General features: G+C 54.5%; 9 protein-coding genes across 10 annotated transcripts; 5 read left to right on the top strand and 4 right to left on the bottom strand.

The window, feature by feature from the left end:
• The first annotated feature begins 2,336 nt into the window (after positions 1 to 2,336).
• On the top strand, positions 2,337 to 3,845 carry H310_04890 (hypothetical protein). The gene is made up of 5 exons (XM_008869432.1): positions 2,337 to 2,459; positions 2,515 to 2,743; positions 2,793 to 2,971; positions 3,019 to 3,168; positions 3,219 to 3,845. Exons 1-5 carry the CDS (start codon positions 2,382 to 2,384, stop codon positions 3,786 to 3,788), a joined length of 1,206 nt encoding a protein of 401 aa, XP_008867654.1. The 5' UTR covers positions 2,337 to 2,381; the 3' UTR covers positions 3,789 to 3,845.
• Positions 3,846 to 3,919: 74 nt separating this feature from the next.
• H310_04891 lies at positions 3,920 to 7,327 on the top strand. 2 transcript variants are annotated; one of them, XM_008869433.1, is made up of 6 exons: positions 3,920 to 5,912; positions 5,974 to 6,358; positions 6,417 to 6,640; positions 6,694 to 6,759; positions 6,812 to 6,949; positions 7,008 to 7,327. In XM_008869433.1, exons 1-6 carry the CDS (start codon positions 3,951 to 3,953, stop codon positions 7,062 to 7,064), a joined length of 2,832 nt encoding a protein of 943 aa, XP_008867655.1. In that variant the 5' UTR covers positions 3,920 to 3,950; the 3' UTR covers positions 7,065 to 7,327. The 2 variants fall into 2 exon arrangements, with proteins under 2 accessions (XP_008867655.1, XP_008867656.1); XM_008869434.1 differs by having other exon boundaries at positions 6,417 to 6,759.
• An 875-nt stretch (positions 7,328 to 8,202) lies between these two features.
• H310_04892 (hypothetical protein) lies at positions 8,203 to 8,960 on the bottom strand (the record flags this gene model as incomplete). Its single annotated transcript, XM_008869435.1, has 5 exons — positions 8,203 to 8,350; positions 8,405 to 8,605; positions 8,653 to 8,707; positions 8,766 to 8,809; positions 8,860 to 8,960. 5 exons carry the CDS (start codon positions 8,958 to 8,960, stop codon positions 8,203 to 8,205), a joined length of 549 nt encoding a protein of 182 aa, XP_008867657.1.
• Positions 8,961 to 9,545: 585 nt separating this feature from the next.
• H310_04893 (hypothetical protein) lies at positions 9,546 to 10,034 on the bottom strand (the record flags this gene model as incomplete). The annotated part of the gene is made up of 3 exons (XM_008869436.1): positions 9,546 to 9,695; positions 9,746 to 9,809; positions 9,862 to 10,034. 3 exons carry the CDS (start codon positions 10,032 to 10,034, stop codon positions 9,546 to 9,548), a joined length of 387 nt encoding a protein of 128 aa, XP_008867658.1.
• Positions 10,035 to 10,259: 225 nt separating this feature from the next.
• On the top strand, positions 10,260 to 12,220 carry H310_04894 (hypothetical protein). Its single transcript, XM_008869437.1, has 7 exons — positions 10,260 to 10,828; positions 10,881 to 11,259; positions 11,311 to 11,425; positions 11,485 to 11,667; positions 11,716 to 11,777; positions 11,828 to 11,871; positions 11,927 to 12,220. Exons 1-7 carry the CDS (start codon positions 10,306 to 10,308, stop codon positions 11,974 to 11,976), a joined length of 1,356 nt encoding a protein of 451 aa, XP_008867659.1. The 5' UTR covers positions 10,260 to 10,305; the 3' UTR covers positions 11,977 to 12,220.
• A 920-nt stretch (positions 12,221 to 13,140) lies between these two features.
• Positions 13,141 to 16,721, top strand: H310_04895 (hypothetical protein). Its single transcript, XM_008869438.1, has 20 exons — positions 13,141 to 13,288; positions 13,330 to 13,457; positions 13,523 to 13,663; positions 13,711 to 13,812; positions 13,862 to 13,978; positions 14,042 to 14,311; positions 14,357 to 14,428; positions 14,472 to 14,564; positions 14,615 to 14,841; positions 14,889 to 14,958; positions 15,068 to 15,157; positions 15,204 to 15,265; positions 15,321 to 15,441; positions 15,488 to 15,598; positions 15,663 to 15,733; positions 15,806 to 15,854; positions 15,907 to 16,017; positions 16,080 to 16,239; positions 16,288 to 16,414; positions 16,466 to 16,721. The coding sequence occupies exons 1-20, from the start codon at positions 13,159 to 13,161 to the stop codon at positions 16,671 to 16,673; spliced, it is 2,460 nt and encodes an 819-aa protein (XP_008867660.1). The 5' UTR covers positions 13,141 to 13,158; the 3' UTR covers positions 16,674 to 16,721.
• Positions 16,674 to 20,088, bottom strand: H310_04896 (STE/STE20/MST protein kinase; the record flags this gene model as incomplete). Its single annotated transcript, XM_008869439.1, has 4 exons — positions 16,674 to 16,851; positions 16,897 to 19,438; positions 19,488 to 19,575; positions 19,647 to 20,088. The coding sequence occupies 4 exons, from the start codon at positions 20,086 to 20,088 to the stop codon at positions 16,762 to 16,764; spliced, it is 3,162 nt and encodes a 1,053-aa protein (XP_008867661.1). The 3' UTR covers positions 16,674 to 16,761.
• A 204-nt stretch (positions 20,089 to 20,292) lies between these two features.
• H310_04897 (hypothetical protein) lies at positions 20,293 to 23,965 on the top strand. The gene is made up of 8 exons (XM_008869440.1): positions 20,293 to 21,159; positions 21,219 to 21,815; positions 21,913 to 22,677; positions 22,825 to 22,914; positions 22,964 to 23,336; positions 23,395 to 23,576; positions 23,628 to 23,702; positions 23,761 to 23,965. Exons 1-8 carry the CDS (start codon positions 20,332 to 20,334, stop codon positions 23,908 to 23,910), a joined length of 3,060 nt encoding a protein of 1,019 aa, XP_008867662.1. The 5' UTR covers positions 20,293 to 20,331; the 3' UTR covers positions 23,911 to 23,965.
• A 111-nt stretch (positions 23,966 to 24,076) lies between these two features.
• H310_04898 (hypothetical protein) lies at positions 24,077 to 25,113 on the bottom strand. Its single transcript, XM_008869441.1, has 2 exons — positions 24,795 to 25,113; positions 24,077 to 24,736 (listed from the first exon to the last, which is right to left on the bottom strand). Exons 1-2 carry the CDS (start codon positions 25,098 to 25,100, stop codon positions 24,338 to 24,340), a joined length of 705 nt encoding a protein of 234 aa, XP_008867663.1. The 5' UTR covers positions 25,101 to 25,113; the 3' UTR covers positions 24,077 to 24,337.
• Positions 25,114 to 25,163: the final 50 nt, after the last annotated feature.

Genomic DNA, 25,163 nt, shown 5'->3' on the forward strand with positions numbered 1-25,163 from the left:
AGATCACGACAGTACCAATTAAATGCGACGGTCTGTGAAACCAAAAACACCCGAAAATAAAATAGGCTTTATTAAGTGCGTATTTTGGTGTGTCGGTCCACTGCTATCGTGGAGCTATAACACGGTTATACGAATTGTTATACTCTTGAATTGTACTTCAGGAAACTATTGAATTTCAGGTGCAGTCATGTTATATAAAATGTTATATAACGCTGTTACATTCAGCACATCGACGAGATGGAAATGCTCGGAAGACAGAATTCGTTCATATTGTTCATTGCATGGAGAACGTCGGCAGTCCGGCGAGTCACACGGGTGCCAGAGGCGAAGAGACGACAATGCGAGAAGGCATGAGCTGGAAAGGATATGCCACCGCGGCCGCTGTCGGCGCGATCGTATTGCCAGTGGCTGGATTGACAGCTGGAGCGTTGGTTCCAACTGCCATGTCATACTGTGGCACCGTAGTGTCGGGCGTTGGGACCATCCATGCCGCCGGTGGAGTCGCCGCAACGTTGCAATACGCTGCGGCAACTCTCGTGTCAACTTCAGCGGCTGTCACAGGAGCGGCAACTGGTCTTGTTGGCGCGGTTGCGGCGCGTCAAGCATCGTGGACTCAAAAGCCAGTGCAAGGACAATGCAAATTGTAAGCTTGAACCACCCCTCTCGGTACATGCGACGATGCGTCGAATGCTATTTGCGGGCTAAAGATGACTCGATTTTGGGTGGGCCACCCCACATTGCTTTGACCGAACTCAACCGTCAACATGGTTTATCTCATATTGCCGATGAAATAACAAGATCTGTGTACCTTCATGGTTTAGCCTCGCTCACGAGCCTCCACGTTTTCAATATCGCACGCCTAGCATCGCGGTCGACCACTCCGACCCTGACCCAGCGTGACAGGGTGCCGCTAACCACACGTCGTTCCTAGTGTAGGCAGTCTCATTGTCGCACTGGCAGGGCGAAGATGCGGCCGTTGGCCTTTTTCAATCCAACGAATCAATGATTGCCGCAAGTAACTCGACGGGCATACTTGTATTTGCCTCTCCAAACCTATGACGAAATTGGACAAGTCCCGTGCGCTGTGGTGGATGGTTGGTCTGGCTGCCGTGTGCGGTGCAGTGGCGCTGCCAATCGTGGGGGTCGTGGCTGGAATCGTGCTGCGCGCAGCCATGCTGGTGCTTGGGGTTTTATTTCCTGGCGTTGTGACCTTGGTGGAAAACGTGGGGTTGGCCTCCATGTTGGAAAATGCTTTCGCTGTACTCGTATCCACGTCCGCAGCTACTTTTGGCGCTGTAGCCGGCGTTGTCATCGTCGTCGGTGCCCTCATGCTCTTTTCTGGTCGATAAAAGAATTCCACACGATCCCCCGCCGTGTCATGACGGTCGAACGTCCAGCAGTGACCGACAGGCAACGTGAATTGTGTCACTTAGCTTCCTATCCCATCCAAAGAACGTATCAAGATTGATAGCAGTAGGTTGAATTAACAATCCCAACGACGTCGTGTTTCGCCAGTGTTGGTGCCAGGATTGCCCCGCTCTCTGCTATTTAAGTCTTGCGGCCATGACTCCTGCAACGACCCGCCAAAGTGTGCCCTCCTTCTTCGCTGTCGTTTCCAGCGATACCACAAGGAACTACTGACACATGCGGTAATACGACTTCGTAGCATGAGCATTCGAAGCGAAGAAATACAAGTCGATCAGAGTCTCACCATCGGGCTACACTCGGAAGCGATGTACTTCGATGTTGTACATGGTGTGGGACGCTTCATGTAGTGGGTGGAGTTGCGGCATCGGTACAAATCCGCATCGACGTTGGGGGTGGCAACTTGTGTCGTCGGGGCAGCGGCGGCCCTGTGCTATCTATTGTGGTCATGATGTACGAAATGGACCAATCTTTGATATGTGAAGTCGTACATGAGTGTCGTCCTTCGAAGGGGCATGGGGCATGTTGACACTTGATATGGGGGTGCTTCCACCGTGGCCATTGTTACACAAGCACCTCGCATAGCTTCCAACACGACGACGCGAGAAGTTGGGGGCCGCGATCCTGCCCGTCGTTGGCCTCGTACTAAGCGCTTTGGTTCAGCTGGCGGGGTCCACGATTTTTCGGAAGGAAGTTTGCATATTTGCACGCCACTGGAAGTTCAGCCGTGCCAAGGTAAACTGCACCACGACTCTCGGCATCAAGCAAGGGGCGGGAGGGGCTTAAAGAAGAGTCGTGTACCATGGAGAAGTTGACCATTACGTTTCGGAGTGGCGTGCCGTCGGCTGGACCTGTCAAATTTGCGACGGATTGGCGCCACGGTGTAAAAAGGGGGTCGTTACATCGGTCTTGTACTATAATTACGGGCGGCAATTCCAGCGTCCCAGCGCCAAGCCATGGAGCGAGACGTGCACACCCCCTTGAACGTTGACCGGCCCATTCCCATCAAGCTGGCGAATGCAACTCCACCACAGGTACACCTGCCCTGACATGTGGTCGCCATGAATGACATCGTGGTGTCTGGCCTAGCGAACATTCGATCCGAACGACCCCTACTACCTCTACCAAGAACGGAAAAAGTCGCGAATGCTGCAGCGATCCATGTCGGTCGCCGAGATCGAGACCCCGCCGCCACCCCCTGCCGTGGTGCTCCAAGGGGATGTCAACGACCCACATACCTTGCTGCGGGCTGTCTTCCAGTACTACTGCCGGTTCGGGCGCACTAGCACTCAAGGCAGCAGCACCGACGTGACCCTTGGTGCGCACAATTCCCTCGTTTCTGCCGTCGCCTAACTCGCCCTTTACAGACAATGTGAACTTTGCCAAGTTTTGCCGGGAATGCCCCCATCTTGTGGGGCCAACGTTCACCATGGTCGATGTCGATTTGACCTTTTGCAAGGTCAAGATCAAGAAGGAACGGCGAATCACGTACGCCATGTTTCTCGAGGCGATCGGGATCATGGCTCTCAAGAAATTTCCGAATTTGGTTGCATACACACGCCGACTTGCAAGTTGTCTCATCTTGTTATGTAGGCGCTAGAGCTAGCCGTGCCACGGTTGCTCCAAGAGCACATTGCAACTCTTCCCTGTCTTCGTCCAGGGTCAAGCTCCCCAAATCGAGCTTCCGTCGTTGTTCGAGTTGTCTCGAGCCCGCCGAAATGTCCCCCGCGCAGCCCCCTCTCCGTAAATCGCCCGTGTTGCGATTCGTTGTCACGATATTTTCACCTTTCTAGACAGCCGTGCAAGCCGAGCCACCTACAACAGCTTTTATCCTTGAAAAGGCTCAGTTGTCGCTCGAGCAATACCACCGCCAAGTAAACATGGTCAACACGCTGGCTCGGGTGGAGGGAGCGACTCAGGCCGAAGTCCAAGATTTGGAGGACCGCATCAAGTTTTGCTACATGCTGCAGGACGAAGTAGCGGGGCTGATCTCGGACCTGCCACGGGGTTTTGAAGCGTATCGCCGTATGTGCAAGGAAGTCGAGCTTTTGTCGGCGAACTTAGAAGCATCCGTCAAGGTAATGGCTAAGGTGCAGCTTCAGCGGAGTGCGTTCGTCGCGGAGGACTCGCCGCAGAAGCGCGAGAATGCGGTGATGAGCAAATTGTTTCCAAACGGGATGGCCCTTGACATTCAAGAAACAATGAAGCAAATCATGCAAGCCGAACGCGATCGCGTTCAATTTGGCCAGGTGCTCCAAGAGGACGTCGAAGGTGACAAGGCTGAGAGCATCCGCACGAGTGAAGTCAGCGATCTGTGCCTGACCAACATGGACGCCGAATCATTTGCGCGACGCCCTTGTTGACATGACTCTCCTTCCATTAACGCGATCAACAGGATCTTCTTGCGTATGCCTCCAAAGTTGCTAACCTGTTGCATGTGTGTAACCGATTCAAACGCCAGTTACTTGCTTGGTGGTGACCTGAAACGGCGACGCTCCTCCAATACTTTGACCCAGTCGCGGAACATGAAGAAGAACGCGCTACTGCCGAGCATCGACAGCACGGGGTGTCTAGCCGAGGAGCTCGAAGTGCGGCAGATGCTCGGAGAAGTCACCACACTCTTACACGAACCGGCCATTGTGTCGAGTCGCATGCCGAACGTGTCCAAGGAAGCCAACGTGGACGACGCGATTCAACTCTTTCTCGAAGCCCGCGCCGCCAGTGTCAAGCTTCGGGCTCGCCGGCCGGCGCAAAACACTCTGTTTAAACAGACGTCGTACGGGTCTTCAACATCGCAATGGCCACTCGACGACCGGTTCAAGCTCATCGGGACCGAGCTCGTCCAAGGAATGTGGACGCAAATCACAAACTTCGTTGAATCCAATGCGACATGGGACATCAAGCTGCTGGTCACATACATTAAATTGAACCCGTCGACGGACGCGTGGCAACTATACATGGACACTCGTCGCGCCAGTTTTGCAGCGCATCCCCCCGACTCGCTCGACACCTTTTTGCGACAGGTTCCTGCGCTGTTGCGAGAAGACTTGGACGTGTTCTGTGTTCCGTGCGACGGACTGGCCCTTAGCATTTTTCCAGCCCCCGAAATCCAGGTGGATGCGATCGAGCGCATTGCACAGGTCGTTGACATTCTCTATGGCCCAACGCTGCGGTCCCTCCTCGATACCCGAGTAAAGAGCCTCGTAACGGACGCAATTGGTTGGATGGACAAGTCAAATCAATCGCTACAGCTGCCCTTTGTGTCGTATGCCCCAGCGTATGTGGTGAACCCCAAGACCCGCGACTTCGCGTACCCATATGCGATTCAACCCGGCAAGCCATTGTTAGGGTCGGCTGGATCAGTGGCCAACTTGACGTCGTTGAATCGGTCGTTCAGGTTTAGCATGGTGTCGCCGCGAGGGGGGAAAACGAGTGGTCCGGGCGATGTCGACGTGCTCTTGGCCAATCCGACTCAGCTCGGTGTGTGGCTCCAATTCGCTGTCGACATCCTCCAGTTCACTGACACGTCTGTGCCGTCTGTACTCGTGAACGGCATATACGTCTTCTTGGCGGATCTCGAAAGTGTCCAAGCGCGGTGCAAAAAGAAAATTAAAGTTGACGTCAAGGCGTGCGTGGGGTGGACTGTCTTAGCCCTCGTCTCCGCCAACGCCCCGCCCCTGACGTGGATCGAAGCTACAATCGCAGCCTACCGAAAAGAGGACAACTCGTGCCAAGTTATTCTCACACCGTCCACGACGCTGTTCGAGTCCTGGCTTCCACTTGACACGCACATTCGCATGGCGCCGAGCGACCCGAATAGCCGAGTTCACGCCGGCCAGCGGTGGTTGGCTTTCGTTGACGAGGTCAACACAGCTGCCCGCATTTTGTCTAGCGACTGCCCAGATGCATGTCGCATTCACGTCGAGACGGCAATCTGGTCGACGCTGAGCATTCCGTTTCGCCAAGCGGACTTTATCTTCTCCCGCTACCTCCGTTCGGCCATTCACGAAGTTGCCCAGCGCGACATCGTGTACGAGTCACGAGCAGTTGGTCAATTCAATACGGAAACAGGGGCCTATGGATACCTCGTCCGCTTCCATGAGCACCTCGTTCGCGCCCGGTGCGAGTCCCTTGCCACGATCATGTACGACGTCAGCAACTGCCTGAGCTTGTGCTTCCGGTCACAGGCACACATGCCGCTGGCTCGGCAATTCGTGCAAGTGTTTCAAGAAGAGTTGAGTGTGTTCCTGCGTGGAATTTCCAATGCGACGGGCGACGCGACAGCGCTCGAGGCTCTGATCGAGACAGCTGTGGGGCTGGGATTGATGCTGGACACGTGGCAGACGCATACGCAAGCAAAGCTCTTTGGCGTCGGCAGTCGATCCGTACCGACAGCGGCCACCCAATGGACCCATGACACGTTTGCAAAAGTTTGTGCGACCATCGAAGCCACCAAGCACACCGTTCTTACTTGTATCTACGCCCAGGTACAAATCTATTGCGTGCCAGTTGGTTCCTTGGTCAAACTCACGGCGAAATGCACTCCAGTGGCGGAGAGAATGCACCCAGTCATATTTCCCAAACATTGTCCAGCACGCATGGACCGCCCCAAGGCCGTACTTCGGCGACTCACGCATCACGGCAGGGGTGCAGTGCATGGTGTTTCGCGTGGATAGTCTCGTCCGACGAGTCGTCTCGGCATCGGCCATGCCATTCGGGCACGCCATTTCGACGCGGCCGATGCAGTGCATGTGCTGGTCGATGGTTTCCCATGGGCTCGAGAGCTTCACAGCACTATACAAAGCGCTGAATGTGTCGCGCGCGCGGCTCGGGCAGTTCAAAATGGATGTGCTGTACATGCTATGCGGCACGTACCAAACGACAAAGTGCATGCGAGAGTTGGCGACAGTGGCCGATGACGTTGTAAAACACCGTACGAATGCCGCTATATCGACCATTCGAGCGCTTTTGCATTGACGTGTGACTTTTAGTGGCCACACATTGTGTCGACGTCATGATGGAATGGCTGGAAATCCTCGCTCTATTATTCACGCCGAGTGCAGTTCTCGTCGACGCCGTGATGCAGCACGAGATGAGACGAAGATCCAAAGTTCCGCCGCCCCTGCCAGGGACGTCCAAAGAAGAGCTCTTGGACAGCCAAATGCAGCTCTTGGTGTCGTCGTTGTGTATAAGCCATGACAAGAGCCGCTTGAAGGTACGGACTCCGTTCCCGCTCTTCACTCGCGATGACATGTTCATGCCTTGTAGCCTTGGCAAGCACATTGCATTCTCGTCGACGGCAACACGAAGCATCTCAGAGACGTGGAGCTTCGGGTACATCACGCACCGTCTTGGAGACATGTCGTGAAGTGGGCATCAATTGTAGTGGCAGCCGCTGTTAGTAGGCTTGGCCATGGACGGTCCGGACATTGTCGGTTGGATTCGTAAGCGAAGCGAAATCGTCAACTCGACGTTTCCAGAGCTGACGAAAGACGAGGTACAGGCGCGAATAAAGCTGGAAGAGGTACGCCACATTCGTGCTCTGTTCGTTCAGTGGCGATCACCTCACATCGGTCATACAGTTGATTTCTTTTATCGAGGAGCCATCGTCGAGGATGCAACTGGACCAGGCAGCATGACGGGAGCACCTATGGCCAAAGAATCACATCGCCAGTGTTTGCTTTCGTCAATTCCTGGTAAAGTCGATTGGGCCTTCTGTGGAGGCAGCAACTCAATGCGCCATTTCTGTGGGGTTAAAGTGGGAAAAGTCTTGGCTATCGAGCATGGCGCGGTAGAGAGCAAATTTGGACAGGTTTCCCAACCTTCACTTGAGCCGAACGCGGACACGGGCCTGCACTCGACGCGACCATTGCCAAGTGATGAGAAGTGGGGCCATCGTCGCATGGGCATTCACCTACTCAATTTTCCTCGTCCTACGAACGTAGTTCGTCCAAGAAATGGACTGGTGCGTCACGGAGGATGTTGCAAGGATGTCTGGGTCCAGTGGCTAGAAATTACCCCCATGACGATTCTCCTTAGCCACTGGGTACCATTGCATGCCGACGACATTGTCGTACGGACATGCGAACGAAATGACGAAGCAATGCGTGATCGCGTGTGAGGCTGCGGCTTCAACGTCAGTCGCGTTGCCGATTGCAAGGTTGCTTCGAATGGATCTGCAGAAGAGGACGGCTCATTGATGACTGTGGAAATATACTCGCAACACACCCTGAGTTCGCAGCCGTTCAAACGAAGTTTTGAGACCCTCAATGGGATTGTCATCGCTCGTGAGCGACGTGATCGTCATGTTTGAGCCACCCCGCTGTCCCACCAAACCGATAGGACGATCACAAACGAGGCTGCAGGTCGAGTACACGACGGAATGTGGATGGGGCTCGGGCAATAAGTGTCGACTACAACGAAATCCTGTCGTAGCTATTGGCAGCAAAACATAATGCCTAGCACGCGGCACGCCCATCAAGACAATTTTCAAGAATTCGCGGAGATAGCGGGAATGGCTGCGGGCGTGGGTTGTTAAGGCCTCAACATGTCAAACTACAGCGTGTCCAGGTGCAGCATATCCCACAAACTCGTGTCGCACCATGACAGAAACACGGTGAACGCAGGGAGATCGGCACAAGAGGGGGTTACAATATGTCGCTACGAATGGATGCTGGCAGTCATTCGATGTGGCGTCACCGCCAAGAGATCCTTGCACATCACAGAATTAGTCGTGGCCGCGAGCAAGACCATTCAGCCGTACCCCTTTCTGCGAGATCAATCCCAGTCTTCCGTGACAAAGTTGGCGTCCGCGGCGACGCCTGCTTGAGGGGGGGCTTTCGACGGAGCCTTGGCCACGACAGGTTGGTCATCATCGTCCCAATCCTCCGTAACAAAGTTGTTGTCGGCACGCACCGTCGACGATCTACGCGGTCGATATGGCTGTGATCGATCCTTTTCACGTAAAAGGTCATATTACGGTGCGGGCTTGGGTGGAGACGCAGGCTTCTTGGGCGAGTCGGCAACGTCGTCGTCAAAGTAATCGCTATTTGGTGTTGGTCGCGTTGGGCTCGGTTCAAACCGCTGAACTTCTGTGGCATCCTCGTGTTCGTCGAGTTGCTTGGCATCCGTGAATGAGTTGTTCGAGCCTTGAAACGAGTTTACGTCTCTTTCGTCCGTGCTACATGCACGCAATCAGCACACGACCGACACAAAGCCCGAGCGTACACGGACGCGGTGTCGTGCGGCGGAGACGCATCGTGTGGGCTAGTTGCGCTGGTGGCTACATTGTGGCGCCCACACTCGTTGAAGAGAATGCCAAACGAGATGACCCAACGCACCGGCAGTGTATTGCTCTTGTTCAGCACCTTCCGATTGCTTTCCACTACAACCACTTGTTAGCCTCGTGCGTTGTCTGCTGTGGCGTGGATGTACGAGGCTTTGGCGTCATTGCCGTCTTCATCATCCGAATCGTCAGAGTCCGAAAACTGGAGCGCATTTTGCGACTCATCGCGGGGCAGCAAGTCTACAACCATGATGCGCCGCGCGTGAAACGATTGAGTACGACTGCAGAGTACCGAGAACGGAACCCCTAGGCTTTAGTGGGGGCTTCACTTCTGCCACCTCCTCGCTCACTCTGCACAGTGATCTAGAATGTGAGTGCCAGTAATTGTATTGGCTCAAGTGTCATACGATTTTGTTTCAGCGCGAGCGGGTGGAACCTCTTCGTGCTGTTTGACCGCTGCCTCGGTCGTCAAGTTTCCCGTCGACGGTTGCTTTGCTTGCAGTTTCGCTTCACTCGGCCGAGCCTTCGCTTCGGGAAGAGGGTCGCTCCTCGCCGAGGCGTAAGCGACATAAGCAGGAGCTTCCTCTAGTGGGTCTGGAACCTAGAACAGTTGAACATGAGCATTCTCGGCCCGCCGGGTACGAAAATTTACCGAAGCCTTGCTCTGCGACTCTGCGCGGTCGACTACGGATGCAGAGCTGAAAGTGGTGATCCAAGCCATGATTGTGCAATGTTAAAGCCCGGCATACGTGAAGGCGTGGGTTTCGACGAGAGGTGTCCTTCGGTGGAGTCGACTACTTGGACGACTTGGTGAGTATGATTGATGATTCATCGGTCATGTACTTTGTTTGGCGCTCTCGCGCGGCGGCGACGGCTGTTGGGGGAAGCACAGCTGCCGCAAACTCTCGAGCCACATGCGATGCTCCGCGACCGTCTCGCCCTTAAGACGCAGTGTGCGCGTGGGCGACACGATCTCAATGACATCCTAACAAAAAACCTTGAGGTATGCGCACGTCGTTTCGGATGGATTCTTACGGCTTTGTTGCTGATTTCTGTCACATCTTCGAGGTAGATCCACCCACGGACTTCGGTCGCTTTCCTGTACAACACACGCGACGGCGGTGAGGGAGACTATGCACAGATGACTGTACTTGGATTTAAAGTAACTCAACGTCAGCCGTTGGATGTGACTTGCGTTGTCGTCTGTCGCCACATTCACCTTGAACCATCGCTTGTTGCTCGTTCCAAAGAACTTGCCCTTGCTCTTGTACTTTGTCATCCACCCTTCGAGCGGAGTGATGTCGATGCCATGGACTACATTCATCTCGACCGTGAGTGTCACACATTCATGTGTACATCGCATCTCCCTACAGAGCGGTGGAGTCGGCATGGTGACTGTCCTTCGTAGAGATTTCAGATTTTGGAGCACGACGTTTCGAAACCAAGTTTTGTAAACACAGCGGTGTGTCCGGTTAAATCATTGTAGATCCGGACATTGCTGGGAGTGGAATCGTTTCGAACGCCGTTTAATATCCGGATACATTCGACTCGACATTTGAGCGCATACTATTCGGTGTGACCATCGAGCCGCCACGATGGAGGAAGAAATGATCATGACGAGCGTGGCGGAGCTGTACACGGCGCCACATGGCTTGAACGCCATCGCAAAGGACGTCGGTTTGGGTGTGGACATCCTTACCCCTCGCAAGAAGGTGAGCATCATGATCATCGGCAACCACAGCGCAGGCAAGTCGTCATTCATCAACTGGTACGTCGGGGAAGACATTCAACGCACGGGCGTCGCGATTGAAACCCAAGGGTTTACCTTCATTACAAGTGGCACGAAGCGGACGCTAGCACCGATCAAGGGCGAGTCCACGTTGATGTTGTATCCACACCTGACACCACTGTCCAAACAATTCGGCAAGTCTCTCGTGGAGAACCTCACGACCCATGTAAGCACATCCACGGCGCGTCATTTCAATGTGGTCGACTTCTGCGATACCCCGGGCCTCGTGGACGGCGACATCTCGTATCCCTTTGACGTGAACGCCGCAATCGTCGCGATGGCTGCTTACGCCGACTTGATCTTTGTGTTTCTGGACCCCATGGGCCAAGGTACGTTGCTTCAAACGCGAACATGAGGAGTGAAAACTCTATCTTAATGTAGCACTCTGCAGTCGCACGATGCAAGTTGTGAAAGCGTTGAATCAAAATGGCCAGTACGCGGATAAGATGAAGTACTACTTGACCAAGGCCGACACCGTCACGGACTCAAAAGAAATGATGAAGCTCATGGTCCAAATCACGCAAAATATCAAGGCGAATATCCAGAACCAGCACGGCCTCGAGATTCCGTCGATCTGGATCACGAGACCGACCAACTCGCACCTCATGCCGGCCGAGCATACCGCCGCGAATTCCATGAACAGCCTAAACCAAATTGACGCGGTCTGCGAATGCATTGAAAAAGCGATCCATCAAAAGGTCCAAGACAACTTGAGCCAAGTTGAACGGGACTGCCAAGCCATTCGAGACGCAATTCGACGGTACGCTCGTTCGACTCAGCGTTTTAGAGCCATTGTGGATACTTGTCGCAGGCTCCTTCTCAAGGACGAACTGCAACGTGCTGCCAAGCGATCGCGGCACATCGTGGCGCTCGGGTTTGCGCTCACCGCGTGGGTCATTCCCCTGGTGACGTTTGTAGTGTTGCTGGTGCGTTCAAGCCGTTATGGCATGTGCACTTGCTCAAGCGAGAGATCCTCTTGTAATAGGGCGAGTACAAGTCGTCGCTCCCTGCCGCGATATTAGACGCTGATGCCGTCATGTCGTTTGTCGAGTCGACCCACGAAGCCATCCAACCGCTCGTGCTGGACGGTCCGCTGGGGCTGTTGAGCACACTCAAGTTGGTCGGATCCTCCGTTGTACTCTTCGTTCTTTTCAACGCAATCGCAGAGGTACACTGGTCGCGCCATCGGATGTGTGTACTCATGGAGATGAGATAGTTTATCAAAACACGAATGAGGCGATTCGAAACGCAGCCGAAGGACGTGGTGACCCGGTGGAAGTACGTCAAACGGCCATGTGCTGCAGTGACACACAGCACACGTCGCGTAGGAGCTACGACCATGTCCTGGACGAAGTGCTTGATCGCCGACTCGGTCCGTTGCTGCGTCCAAAAACGATGAAAGGTGAAGTTCTCACGGTTGTGTTTAGATTTGTTCAAGGAATATGTCCGCACATATACTAGCGCCGACAATATCTAGATGCATCCAGAGCTCGCCTGCGACAACAACTGTGCCGAGCGCAAATCACTGCGCTGACCGGTGGCGGGATTTCGACCCTTTCCAAAACGAGACTTGTGTCGCTCTGCTATTCTTTGTTAACTATCTGCCGATTACCTCCACCAGGTCGACGTCAGGCGTTGCGGCATACACGATCCTGTGCCTCTCAGATGCTGTACAACTTGGCTGAATCAACATGGTGCGTCATGCAGCGTCCTGTGCGTTGGCAAATAAGATATATGACGGCCGCGGCGGTGACTGGAATCTCAAAAAGACATGCAATGCCGCTGAAAACGCCAAGAGGACGACGCACATGTGAGCACCACAGACATAGACACCAGTTGAGATGGTCAAGCCCCGTTGAAAGATCGTGTTCGGGGCCTCCAGCTCCCATGCAAGCATGACGAGGCCTGCTTCAAGCGCAATCTGCAGAGCCCGACACCCCATGCACCATAATGGCATCATAAGCGAGGTTTCAGCGACCGCACGGTAGCCAGCGTAGAGAGCCATCATGCTCATGACGAGCGACACGAAGGTCAGGCTCTGCATGGACGCGATTCGTTTGCAGATGTCTGTGCGATGGGCTGCGCACGCGTCCTTCCAGAGATAGCACGACGATCTTGTGGTGGAGGCGTTGTCCATGCCATCTACCGACGAGCGCATCGTCACGAACGGGGAGAAGGTTCTGGATGGATAGAGTTGAGCGCACGTACAGATTGTGATGCAATACTGCCACGTTGTTACAGTCCACTTGAGTGATGGACGGAGAACGACTGCTTCCGTGGGAGGAAGGCTCGATATCGACGAAAGAAAGGGATCAAATACCGAGGTGATGTTCCTGCGTGATGGGTTGGGGTCGACAGGTGTCGGCTCACTCCATTCCTGATCAAGCCATGGTGTTGACGAGCTGGAATAGATAGTGATGAACATGAGGGACAACACGGACAGGAAGATGAGCGCCGCTTGCTCGTGCCGCCACGTCCATGGACACGACGTAAACAACGACCAAAGGCGCATTTTGCACGTGATGGCGGTCGCGACAAAGATCCGTCTGCATTTCAGGTAAAAGTATTTAATTAGCTTGGCGTTTGTAAGGAATGTATTTAAATATCACCTTTCTCGTTGAAACGCCGTAGCGAATTTTCCCTCGTTGGGGTATCCAAGATGAAGGACGAACGAACGAATGCGCGCAAGGAATGCGAGATCCTCGTCCAGAACATCGCGCAGTCGCATGCGCGGTTGGCCCCAAGCATTCAAGTCGCGATTGAGAATCAATGGGACAATGACTTTTCCGGTGACGTTGGTCCATCCTGAATCGTGCTCATGCCTTGACAGAGTGCCTACGGGCTTTCGCTGCCGAAAAGGAGGAAGAAATTCGAGACGTGTGCAGCTCGCATTACCAGGAATTCGTCCAGTCTATCGAAGACATTGTGCAGATCAAATGCGACGTGAACGACCTCCAGGTGCGTGACAGCGAGGACGGTGAATCCGTGGGGGATCCAGCGGGCACTGTATACCGCGTCAATAGGTTCACATCGACAAGTACAACAAAGAGCTCGTGGACGCTACAGCTCCCCTCGTCCAAGGAAACGACATGTTGGCAGCATGTCGGGAGATTCGTCGGAATATTGACACGTCCATCGAGCGTCTGCAGCAGTGCCAGCGCATCGTACGACCCGTCCTCCCTCATTGTGTCATGTTCCTCAAGCAATGCAGGTGGAATGCACAACAAAAGTAGACAAGTACATCCAAGCGAACCAACTCTACCATGCGCTCAAAGTGCTCGAGACGATCAAAGCAGACATTTCGACCTTCCGAGTACGCTGCACGAGGAGCATCCCATCCATGCACATGACTCTTGACTCAGGGCAATCGGTTCGCAAAACGCGTCAACAACTGGATTGCCGCCACGATGACCCATTTGCGCGAGTACACGACGAGAAGGACATCGCTTTGGCTCGAGGACATTCGAAATGCAGCTAGCGTAAGTCTCTTCGCCACCACATCGCATCGAGACGGGAACTTTTTATTTTACTGTTGTTGGCAGTCCATTGGTGCCCAGGCCATGAAGCGCGGGGAAGAGTCTACCGCGACTCTCCCGCTGTCGCATCTGGCCGACTCGGACTCGACGCTGCACTTGCCTTCGTTGGAAGCACTGAGTCTTCACGCCAAGGACATCCGCACCAAAAATGCGTTGCATGCGGACTACTGCCAACAAGCGCTCGCGCTGCTGGCACCGATGCTGCGCACGTTGCATGTGTACAAGTACTTGCACACCACGTCGGAACTCGCCAAGTTCTACAACACCAACCGCATGGTGCTTCATTTTTGAATCCTCGAACGATCTCAACGTAGCGTATAGCCGCAACTCCAATTTTCCGCCTTTCTCTCGGGCGACATTGGGACGATTTCGGCCGAGAAGTTCGCTGCTCAGGTAGCTATGACAGGAGAAAAACTGGTCCACTGACTGGACACAGCATGACGAGATGTTCAAGCGGATCGTGGGCACGTTTTGCATGGAGAAGCTTCTTGCTGTGTACTCGAACGAGAGCTTGTTGTCGAAGAAAGAGGTTTTTTACCACGATGAACACAAGAATTTGAAGTCATGTGCGAGCTACAGGTCAATGCGGCCTGTTTGTCTGTGCTCCAGAGCCTCAGTGGGCTCATGATGGCCCTCACGTTGAAGCTCCAGTCTCCCAAGTTAATTGTCGACATCAAACGAAATGCTGCGCTGTGTGCACGCGTGCTGGGCGACGACATTCACCAGTTCAACACGTCGATTGTCCTGGACGCGTTTCGCGGCATGGGCGACTTTTACCGCAAAAAGTGTCGGGTCGACATGAAAGTGTACGTGGGGTGTCCATGGTGGCGTGCCTTTTCAACGACGTGACCAGGAAACTGCGCGAGTTTTTGCTGCAAGACACGTTCCAGAAAGTCCAAGCAACCAAAAGCAACTACATCGCAGTACGACGACTACCCTCACTCGAGTACTTGTCCATCGTGTGCTGCGGACTCCGGACTGTTTGCGACGATTGTACGAATGCTGTCGCTGATTCGTTGTGGTGGATGGTAGTACCTGCACCTCTGTGGCTTGGACAAGCAAGGCGACGACTTTCTGCGGACGGCCGACTCGAAGGGCAACATTTACCTTCCTTTCACGGCAGTTCGTCCATCGCTACTCGTCATGCAACGGGCCGAAACCTTCGTAGGTCGTGCGGCGGAGCTGCGAAGCGATCCATGAAATGATCGATATGATGTTTGAGTTTGAAAGGTACAGCCTCGTCGAGCATGTCAACGATCAAAGCATGAATTGTATCGACGTGTAGGCATTTGAACATCGCGGACTGGGGCTACTTTGTGCGAGAAGACACGTGTGAGGCCTTGATCGAGCTCAACGTTGTGCTGAACGAGCTCATCGAGAACCACACGGACCTGCAGATTTCCCAGGTAAAGTGACTGCGTCCGTGCCTTCCCGTGGCGTAATGTCCTCCAGGCCGTCATCACTGGTGCCAATTCGTCCTACTTGTCGAGTGCGTGCAACGTATTCGCGGCCGTCCTTCAGGAAAAGATTGATCTGTGGGAAATGCGCGCGTTGACGGCGCAGGTGAGAATGCAAGCTATCGGACGTTCGCCCCATTCCTTGTCTATTCGACGTTGAACGACTGTAGACCGCCAAAGGACAACAGCCAAGTGCGGCTGGATCACGACCCACATTTACCATTGCCATGGCCAAGAAACGGTACATGCTAGTTAATGCCATTGCGGCAACACCTTGCCATCTTGTCCAAACGATTGTTCTGTGGGAGATTAGACTCGAGAGCACGTCGACTCGAGCCCAAGACATGGTGTGCGAGATCATGGTATGTATGGCCTTTGACCATGTTCAGAGTTGCAATGGTCGGATGTGTGTAGGTGAAGAAAATTGACGATTTGATTGCGTCCTTCTACTTTCTCGAATGGCTCCCCACCGACCCGACAAAGCAGGCGGACCCGTGCATGAGCGACCTTATCAACTACCTCCAAGTACGCATCGATCTATTCATGGTCGTCCACGCCCGTCGACATGGTCATCCTGCAATTCGTAGGCATCGTTCACCCAACTGAGCACGCTACCCCTCCCGATCAAAGACGCTGTGCACTTTGCGTCGTGCATTCACATCAACAAAGCGTTGGAGCAAGTGCTCGTGGGCCCAACCGTGAAAAAGATGAACTTGACGGGAATGCTCAACTTTAAGCGGAACCTCGGTACGATGGCACGGATGTGGAACGAATCCTCGCATCGATTCGATGTAGATGCGCTCGTGCAGTACGCTGGAACGTGTGGAGTCGGCCAGCTCAAGGACTGCTTCCTCCCGATGACACAACTGGTCGACCTGATCGTGTCGGATGACTTGGAGCGGTTGGACCAGACTACGTTCAAGTGCGTGCCGCGCCTTCTCGTCGATTATTCGAATCGCTATGTGTGTCCTAGGAGTGGTGGAAAGTATACTCATGTCATGCCCGATCATGTCGCGGCTGTGGTTGAAAAGTTCAAGGAGACCGCGGTATCGACGGCGTCGTCATCGTCCATGTTCTTCAAGAGCAGCAAATCCAAGGCCGAAACGACGGTCGGCTTGAAGCGATCGGTCGTCGATGCCGTCCTCCGGCAGCTCAAGACCATTGGTCCCATGCACAAATGAGCTCGATGGAATTTGTGATTGCATTCAACATGTTCAATTTACTTGCGACGACTGTGTCGCTCGGCAATGTCCGTATCCGTGGTGGATGCTATGGGAGGTTTGTGACCGACGGGACCACCAGAGGACGGGACGTTGCCAGGTACGGCATGAGCGTCAACTGGGGATACTGCAACAACAGCTACAAATTCCATGAGCGTCATGCAGATGAAGGCACAAGGAAGACCTGGTTGAGCTGGTTCGCGACGTCGCGCTGTTGTGCTTGGAACTCGGCAAACGCCACTGCGTCCATGGCGATATCAATCCACCGCGCGCAGTCGTGGAGGGTCGCGGGCTGTGTCGAAGGTTTCGTTGCTGGGTTCTGGAGCAACTTGTCGGCAAACTCGCGCTCTTGTCGAGTCCGTGCGTGCAAGCGCAATAGGTTGAGCACATGACGCTGGCATTCGACAAAGGACCACTTCTCCCGACTCATGCGGTCCATCTCGAGCGCGAGGGTACGGACAAGGGAAGTTCGCGCGTGGAAGAGCTTGCCGTCCACATACAGCGGCATGAGTGCCTTGGGAGGTGCCGCCTGTTCAAGGGGGGATGGAGGCGTCGGGTCTATGGCGAGGGCAAGCACGCTGGGCTGTTTCTTCGCTGCAACCAAAGCAGCATTTGCCTGGAGGATTTGTTGCCGCCACAGGATGCACACTTGCAGAATCATGGCGACTTGGTTGGACACACGGCTCGCTTCTTGAGTCGACGTCGTCGACATGGTGATCAAGTTGGGCACCCAAACGATTGCCAGGCTGTGTGAGCTCATCATGTTTAGTGTGTGCTTGTCCACGACTTCGCACCAGTGCTCGACGAGCCACTCGAAGATTTGCCGCGCCTGGTTCGACAGCGGCGACAAGAATTTTCGTATGGCAGCGTCGAGGGTATTAAAGTCGCATCGCAGACTCACGTCGGTGCTGCCGGCTTCTTTCATCACGAGGGACGTCACCGCCGTGACGGCAGCATTCGACTTGCAACACGGTGCCAACAATGGCTCGGGGAGCTCTCGAAACCAACACTTGATCAAGCTCGACAGTAAGTACGGATCATTGCGCTTTGCAGAGCCATCGAACATCCCTGCATTCAGCGCGAGTTTCGCGGCTTGGATTTGCCCGTGGTCCGGCGACGACCGGTAGATGTACTTGGCTGTGACTCCAGATTCCCCCAGCTCTCGTCGCAGCATTCGAAGCAGCGCGGGGACGAGGTCGTCCGGGTGCTTGGTGCTACATCGCATCTGTGCCAACGGGATGCCAAAGTGTTTGTGAAGCTGGCCGAACGACGCTGGCACGCCTTCATACTTCGCATCGTACGTGTTGTAACGTACACACACGTCATGGGCAACGCGGAAAGGAGTCCCGACAAAGGTTGTCGGAGCAGAGTGTGTGGGCGATGGAGGGGGCGACCCGCCTTCCTTGACGGCGCTGGAGGCGATGTCAGCGACACCACCAACGAATGGCTTGATCTCCACTTGTAGTATCGGCTCGATTTCTGGTTGCGGTGGAAGCTCACTCGTCGGGGGTAGACCGTCGTCGTCGTCCAAGTCACTGTCAGATGAATTTGGTGAGTTTGGATGCTGTTCAACTTTGTCCGACGACGAAGGTGCAGGCTGCTCATCGTCTGCAGGTGCGCCATCTGGAGATGGGGCATCATGAGGTGGGCATGAAGGCAGCGCTTGGTCGATTGGACATGGTGGCTGGTCCACCGCTTCAGCACACGCATCATCGTTGGGCTGCACCAGGGCGTTGTCAGCCTTCTCTCCATCGTGAAGTTCGGCTTGTTTTGTGCCGGGAGACGTCTCCTCCCCGAATTCCTCGGTCTCCTCTCCGAATTCCTCGTTTGATGGCTGTCTGTCGCAGGAGAATGATGCATTCGCGGCCAGTAGTTGGTTCGTGCTGGTGTTGTTGGAGTTGGTGGGAGTGATTTCTTGTGGAACTTCTGCAGTATCGTTGTCGTCGTCGAGGTTGTCGAGGACATGGTCTCCTGGTTCCATCGACGACGTTCGAGCCATCGAGATGAGATCGTCCATTACGTCGATCTCACTCACGGCGCTCGAAGACGCTTCTAAGAGCACGCTTTCATCGTCTACGAGGGCATCGGGTGGCACCATCGCAAGCAACCGATCAAGGACGACGTCCGACACGTCGCTCGACGACGACCTGGATGCCTCGTGGCAGTCCGCTCCGAGAACTTCGGACGCGTCCAATGGCGCGTTGTCGTCGAGCTCGTCGTCGGAGATGGTCTGAGCGGCAGTGATCAAGTCATCTAGTGTTGATGCGTTCGACTGGTCTGACTCGGGAATGGTTGGCATCGACGACGGAGGGACTGCAGGGAGTATTGGGAGTGGTTGTTCTGGGCCTTCATGTAAATTGCTTTTCGTTCGATGTAAGACCCCGCCGCCTCCAGGCACGACGCGAGGAATATCGCGCCAGCACATGATAAACGGATGGGCAAGACACGCCACAGCCGTCGGACGATCGGCGGGCGACTTGGTGAGACAATATTGCACAAAGTGCGAAAAATTCGCCGACCAGTCTTGGGGCTGCTTGAGTCGTGGCGGCGGGTTGCGTGGAATTTGAATCAGCACTCGCATCGGGTGCTCGTCAAAGAGAGGAGGTCGCTGGTCGGCTAGTTCGATTGCGGTAATGCCGAGTGACCATATGTCCGCCTTGTAGTCGTAATTGCTGTCTTGGATCATCTCGGGGCTCATCCAGTAAGGTGTGCCCACGAACGTGCCCCTGCGCAACCCAATTGCATGAAGGCTTAAGAGCATTAAGGAGTGAGTACCGTCGAGATAATGTGTCGCGAAGCTGCGCTGATACGCCAAAGTCGGCAATTTTGACGTTGCCGTCGGTGGTGAGGAGAATATTTCCGCCTAGAGTGCGCAGTCAGCATGCCACGACCTAGCGAAAGTATCCATGGAGGCAAGCACTCGAATGGACGCACCTTTGACATCGCGGTGGATCTTTTTCTTTGAGTGCAAATGTGCAAGTCCTTCCAACGCCCCGCGCATAATGACTGAAATCTCCTGCTCGCACAGCCGCCGTTGCCGGGAAATGTCCCCGACAGACCCGCCACCGCAATATTCCATTGCGATCCATAACGCGCCGTCCTTGTAGTACGCTCCGTAGAACGCGACGACATTTTGGTGGTCGCATTCACGGAGGAACTCGATTTCACGACGGACGTTGTCGACGTCTTCGCCGTACTGGCCGGGTTTCAATGCGATCTGGATGACCTTGAGCGCAGCTTCTTTACGCGTACTGCGGTAACTCGCTCGAAACACTTGGCCGAACGCTCCAGCTCCTTCCCGCGAGTGGATGTCAAAGATTTCTTCGGGGTCGCCACTGCTCAACCCGAGCGACTCGAGGGATCTTTCGACCGACATGATGGATGGCAAGCGTGTCCCCTCAAGATACCGTCAAATGGCGACCAGAATCGTGGATCCAAAGAACCTCTGACATTTGATAAACCTCTCAATATGCATTCTAGTCTGGAAATTTGATTGGTGGAAAAGCTACTTGGTTTTTGCAAACTGAAGAGTTTTGATTGGCTCATTAAATTCGACATCCTATTTTTGAAAATTTGAACAGGAGTTTCACGGGTGTCATCTCGACGGTGTAGATTGGGAATGGCCTCGCCAGGAAAGCGGCAGCGCGAAGTGCTCGAAGGACTCGCCGATGTCGACGGGACTAAAGAGGGCGAGGATGGTGCCGAGTATGCCCCGCCTGCAAAGAGCCTAAACTTGGGTATCAAAGACGGCCCTCGACTCGGACAAGCTGCGCCAACGAGCAGGTTGAACCGATTTGGGTTTGGATTGGTTCCACCCAAGCCCATCATCATTGCTGCCGCAACTACAACAAAACGCGAATCCAACCAAGATGAGAATGACGGGAAGAACGCGAACGTCGTGATCGTGGAGACCAAACCTCCGTCGAGTCACTTGAGTTTGCAACTGGACTTGACAACTGCACAAACGGACGGTGCGACGTCGAAACCATTGACCTCGAACCCCAAGAGCAGGGCTGGCTCTGTACCAAAACCACCAGGTTCCCTTCCAAAGCCAGCAACGTCAGTGCCCAAGGGCAAACGAGGATCCGCGCTTCCACAGCCGCGTGCACTTGTGAAACCTCGCATTAGGAGAACCACTATTCCCCCAGCATCGAACAAGCCCAGTGTTGCTGAGGTCGCAGCTGCTGCAGCCATCGCCATCTCGGACTTACCTCGTCCATCGGAGGACAACGCGAGCGGCCATAGCAGTGGACTTGACCTTGACATGAGTCCCAAGGACTCATTTGTGGCTCTGATCAAGGACAGAATGAGCGTCGTGAGTCAAATTGAAGATGCGGTCAAGCTGAAGAGATCTAGGCTCAAGCCTCACGACTGGCGCGGCAAGTTTGAAGAGCAAAGGGCGACACTACAAGACCTGCGGGGCCTTCTTCGCAGAGTTGTGGACGAAGTACGTTGCTGCCACCCATCCTCTTTCAATGGGCCATCCGTGACGACCTCTCTGATTAGGCGAAATTGCTCGAGCAAGACGCATTTAAGCTGGACCAAACCATTGCCATGGACCGGAAAGTCCTTCAGCGGGAAGTGGACCACGCCCGCGAGCGCAGTCAGCAAGTCGATGCCGTCACCCACGAGATCCAAAGCAACGTGACCGACATGCAAGTGACCATTCGCATGCTAAAAAGCGAGAAGGACCGCCTCACGGCCGAGCTGGGTGAAGCCAAGTCGCAGCTTCAAGGATCGTCCGACCTCCAGACGCAACTCGTCGAAGCCCAAGCTGCTCGGGATCTCATCAAAATCGAGCTCGATCAGCAAGTGGCGACGCTCTCGACCGAGAACCAATCTCTCCGAGCTCGTCTTGACGCTGCGCTGGAAGACCACGCGTCCGCCAAAGCGAGCTTGACCCGCAAAGACGACGAAGTGTCGACGATGTTTGCAAGCCTCAAACAAATGCAGGACTTCGCTACATCTGCTAATGTAAAGCTCGAAGCCGACAACACTCAACTGCGAGCCAAACTCGTCGAGCTGGATGCCCAGGTGAAAGACCTCGATACCAAATACACGGCTGCTAGCACGTCATTGCGCCACGTGGAAGCCGACCTGCAGGTAAGAGAGCTCAACATTGGGAAGTGGTAGTGCGGCCTCAGTACCCTATTCTACTGTTTGGTGGAAACTCATGGATTCTTGTAACTCGACAATGCAGGCTTGCCGGACCGCCAAAGACGAAGCGCTGGTGCTGGTCGCAGAGAAGTCGGAGCAAGTTCGAGCAGTGACGAATGAAGTACACGAGCACATTCGTCAGGCAAGCATCGAAAAGGAACTGCGAGTGCTGATTGATTCTCAAATGCGGGAGTTGCGCGTGGAGCAACTTGCAATGAACGCCCAGATGGAAGCGGTGAAGGCTGAGATGAAGCACATGGTTGATCGGCATGCAGACGAAATGGTGGCCGCAAAAGCCGCGTTGGAAGCGTTGGAGGCGCGGATGCACTCGAACGCGGTCATGCACACCGCTGAAGTTGAAAAACTGCGCGAGGCCAAGGTGAGCGCCGAGAGCGAGCTGAACACGTGGCGCTCGAAGCATGCGGACAACGAGATGGTCGAAATGAAGGCGTTGGTCGAAGCAAAACGTGAAGCCGAAGTGCTCAAACTTCGACTGAAGGAACTCAATCTCCATGGCTCGCAGACTCTGCACGAGAAGGACACCATGATCGCAACGCTGGAAGCCAAAGTAAAGGAGGGCGAAGCTCAGCGCCGCAGGATGCACAATACGATCCAGGAACTCCGTGGAAATGTCCGCGTGTTTGCACGAACCCGTCCCTTCCTTCCATCGGACGGCGATGCCACGCAGTCGGCGCTCGCATGTGACGGCGACCTGCAACGCGTTACGCTGAAGCGAGAGAAGGAAGCGCACGCTTTCACGTTCGATCGAGTATTCGCCCCTGCCGTGGGTCAAGACGCAGTCTTTGAGGTAACAAGCTCGACCAAGTCTTGTCGGGCGACTGGTTGTGCTGCTCTTGTCCAGTGCATGCCGGTCCTGTTGTCGTGCTGGTGGCTGACATGCCTAGAATTGGTCCATGGCGTGGATTCTCATACATTCACGGATGGAAATGGGTAGGAAGTGTCCGAGTTCGTGCAGTCGGCGATCGATGGATACCAAGTGTGCTTGTTCTCGTACGGGCAGACGGGGTCGGGTAAAACGCACACGGTGCGTGATCTGGCAAGCAGGTCGACAATGTGTTGATGGGTCACGGTAGATGCAAGGCAGCGGGAATGGTCACATGCGCGGGATCATTCCGCGCTCGATTGAGAAGATCATTGCGGAAGCGACAAAGAGCGCGGACCAAGGCTGGCGCTACGACATGCACGCGTCGTTCTTGGAGATCTACAACGAAACGGTGCGCGACTTGCTTGCGGACAAGGCGGACGTGGACAAGAAGCTTGTCCTGAAGATGGACCCGAAGAGCAGCAACGGTGTCACGGTCCAAGATCTGACCCTCGTGCCGATTCACAGCCTCCACCAAGTCGAAGGCATCATGGAAAAAGCGGCGCGCGTTCGCAGCGTCGCGTGTACCGATATGAACGCGCAATCATCCCGGTCGCATAGTGTGTTTTCGCTGCACTTGCGAGGTACGATGACGACTCCATACCGCGCTGACAAAGGGGGCTGATGGAATGTGTTGAGAAGGTGTGAACGACTCCCAAGGCACGGTGCTCGAAGGCAAGCTAAACCTCGTCGACTTGGCTGGCAGCGAGCGGCTATCGAGGTCCGGCGCGACGGGATCGCGACTCAAAGAAACTCAAGCCATCAACAAAAGCCTGAGCTGCCTCACGGACGTGTTTGCGGCCATTGGCAACAAGAGTCCCCATGTAAGCGATTCGTTTGAAGCCGGTCGGATGTTGTTTCAACGGGATTTGTAGATTCCATTTCGCAACTCCAAGTTGACATATTTATTGCAAAGCTGCCTCTCTGGGGACGGGAAGACGCTCATGATGGTAAGTGACCGCCGTACAACGCTCGATCTCGGGTGGTACGTGAGGGAAAAAATGCTAGGTAAACCTGTCGCCCACGGTCGAGTCGGCCCACGAAAGCCTTTGCTCGTTGCGGTTTGCCCAGCATGTCAACCAGTGTGAGCTGGGCAAGCCCAAGCGTCAGCTCAAGAAGAAGTCGGACGACGACGGGGTCGTGGAAGCCAAGGCGTAGCAGTAGATAGTCTATCGTGAAACTACTTGTTGGTGCCACGTCATGTCGATGTGCACGACAAATTGCGAGGAGGAAGGGGCGCGCTGTGGTCGACGCGGCATGGCCGAAACGTGCCATGGCGAGAATGCCATGCGACGAGCCTGCAGGCGACCATCCACAGACAGCACAGTCGTCCCAATCTCTCAACACGCATGAAGCAAGTGAGTGCATCCGGTATCATGCACACGTTCAGATCAAGCACTCAGTTGTCAAAAATATGGTTTGGAACGTCGACCACTTTTATCGGAGATGTCTCACGAAGACGCCGACGCGCATCCGTCGCACAGCTCCATGAGAGTGGGTACACATCAGTCTTGTACCCTCATCAAGCCTTGCCTTGGGTGGCTTATACTGAAGAAGTTGAGGTCGCTTCCAGCCATTCACCGCATCATTGGCTCTGGATCGCTGCCTTGGTTGCGGCGTTTGGACACGTCGCGGCGACAACATCGTCCAAATTCACAAACTGATGGCTCAGCGCTTCGACAATGTTGGACGCGCAGGACTGCCACGTCATTTGCTTGTTGTCGTCGAACACGTACGTGCCATGCAGGGGAAGTTGCAATGGCGTGCGCAGAATGTTGTCCACAAGGTCCTGCCGGTTCAGAACGTGGGGAAACAACGCTCGCATGGCCGGCAGGGTCATGCCAAGGTGGACCACGCAGCGCATCTCTATGACAGTTCCCTCGTTTGTGCGGGCAACGGGAGTCAGTCGTATGCAATTCACGCGCAAAAAGGTAAACATGGCGGAGCGAGTGATCCAGTACGCCATCACGCCGTCAATGCCAATCTACAGAAGTCTTTCACACACTGTGGTTGCATGGGGGAAGTGGGGACGATTCACCTACATGACCATTGTACCACGCATCGGGAGCAACGAAGTAGCGCAAGAACGACACCTGCTGCTCCGTGTGCGTAAAGCCGCGCTCAAACAGCCGCAAGTACTCCAGGATGGAATGTTCTTCAGCATGGCACCACAAACCACGTTTGTCGAGAAAAGCTGCGAGATGCCGCTCTAGTCGCTTGTTCACTCGACTGAGCTCTTCCAAGTCCGAGCGCCGCTGCTTGTTCATGGCTTGCAGTTTAGCGCGATACCTCCGCTGGTTGATGGCGCATCGTTGTCGGCTCCTGGCCAGCCTTTCTTCATCCGTCATCGTGCCATGTCTCATCCTGAATAAAAATGGGCCTTTTTGTAGGTTACACCATTCATACTACGA

This window comes from Aphanomyces invadans, assembly GCF_000520115.1.
Source record: "Aphanomyces invadans strain NJM9701 unplaced genomic scaffold supercont1.8, whole genome shotgun sequence".
Lineage (NCBI taxonomy): Eukaryota > Oomycota > Saprolegniomycetes > Saprolegniales > Verrucalvaceae > Aphanomyces > Aphanomyces invadans.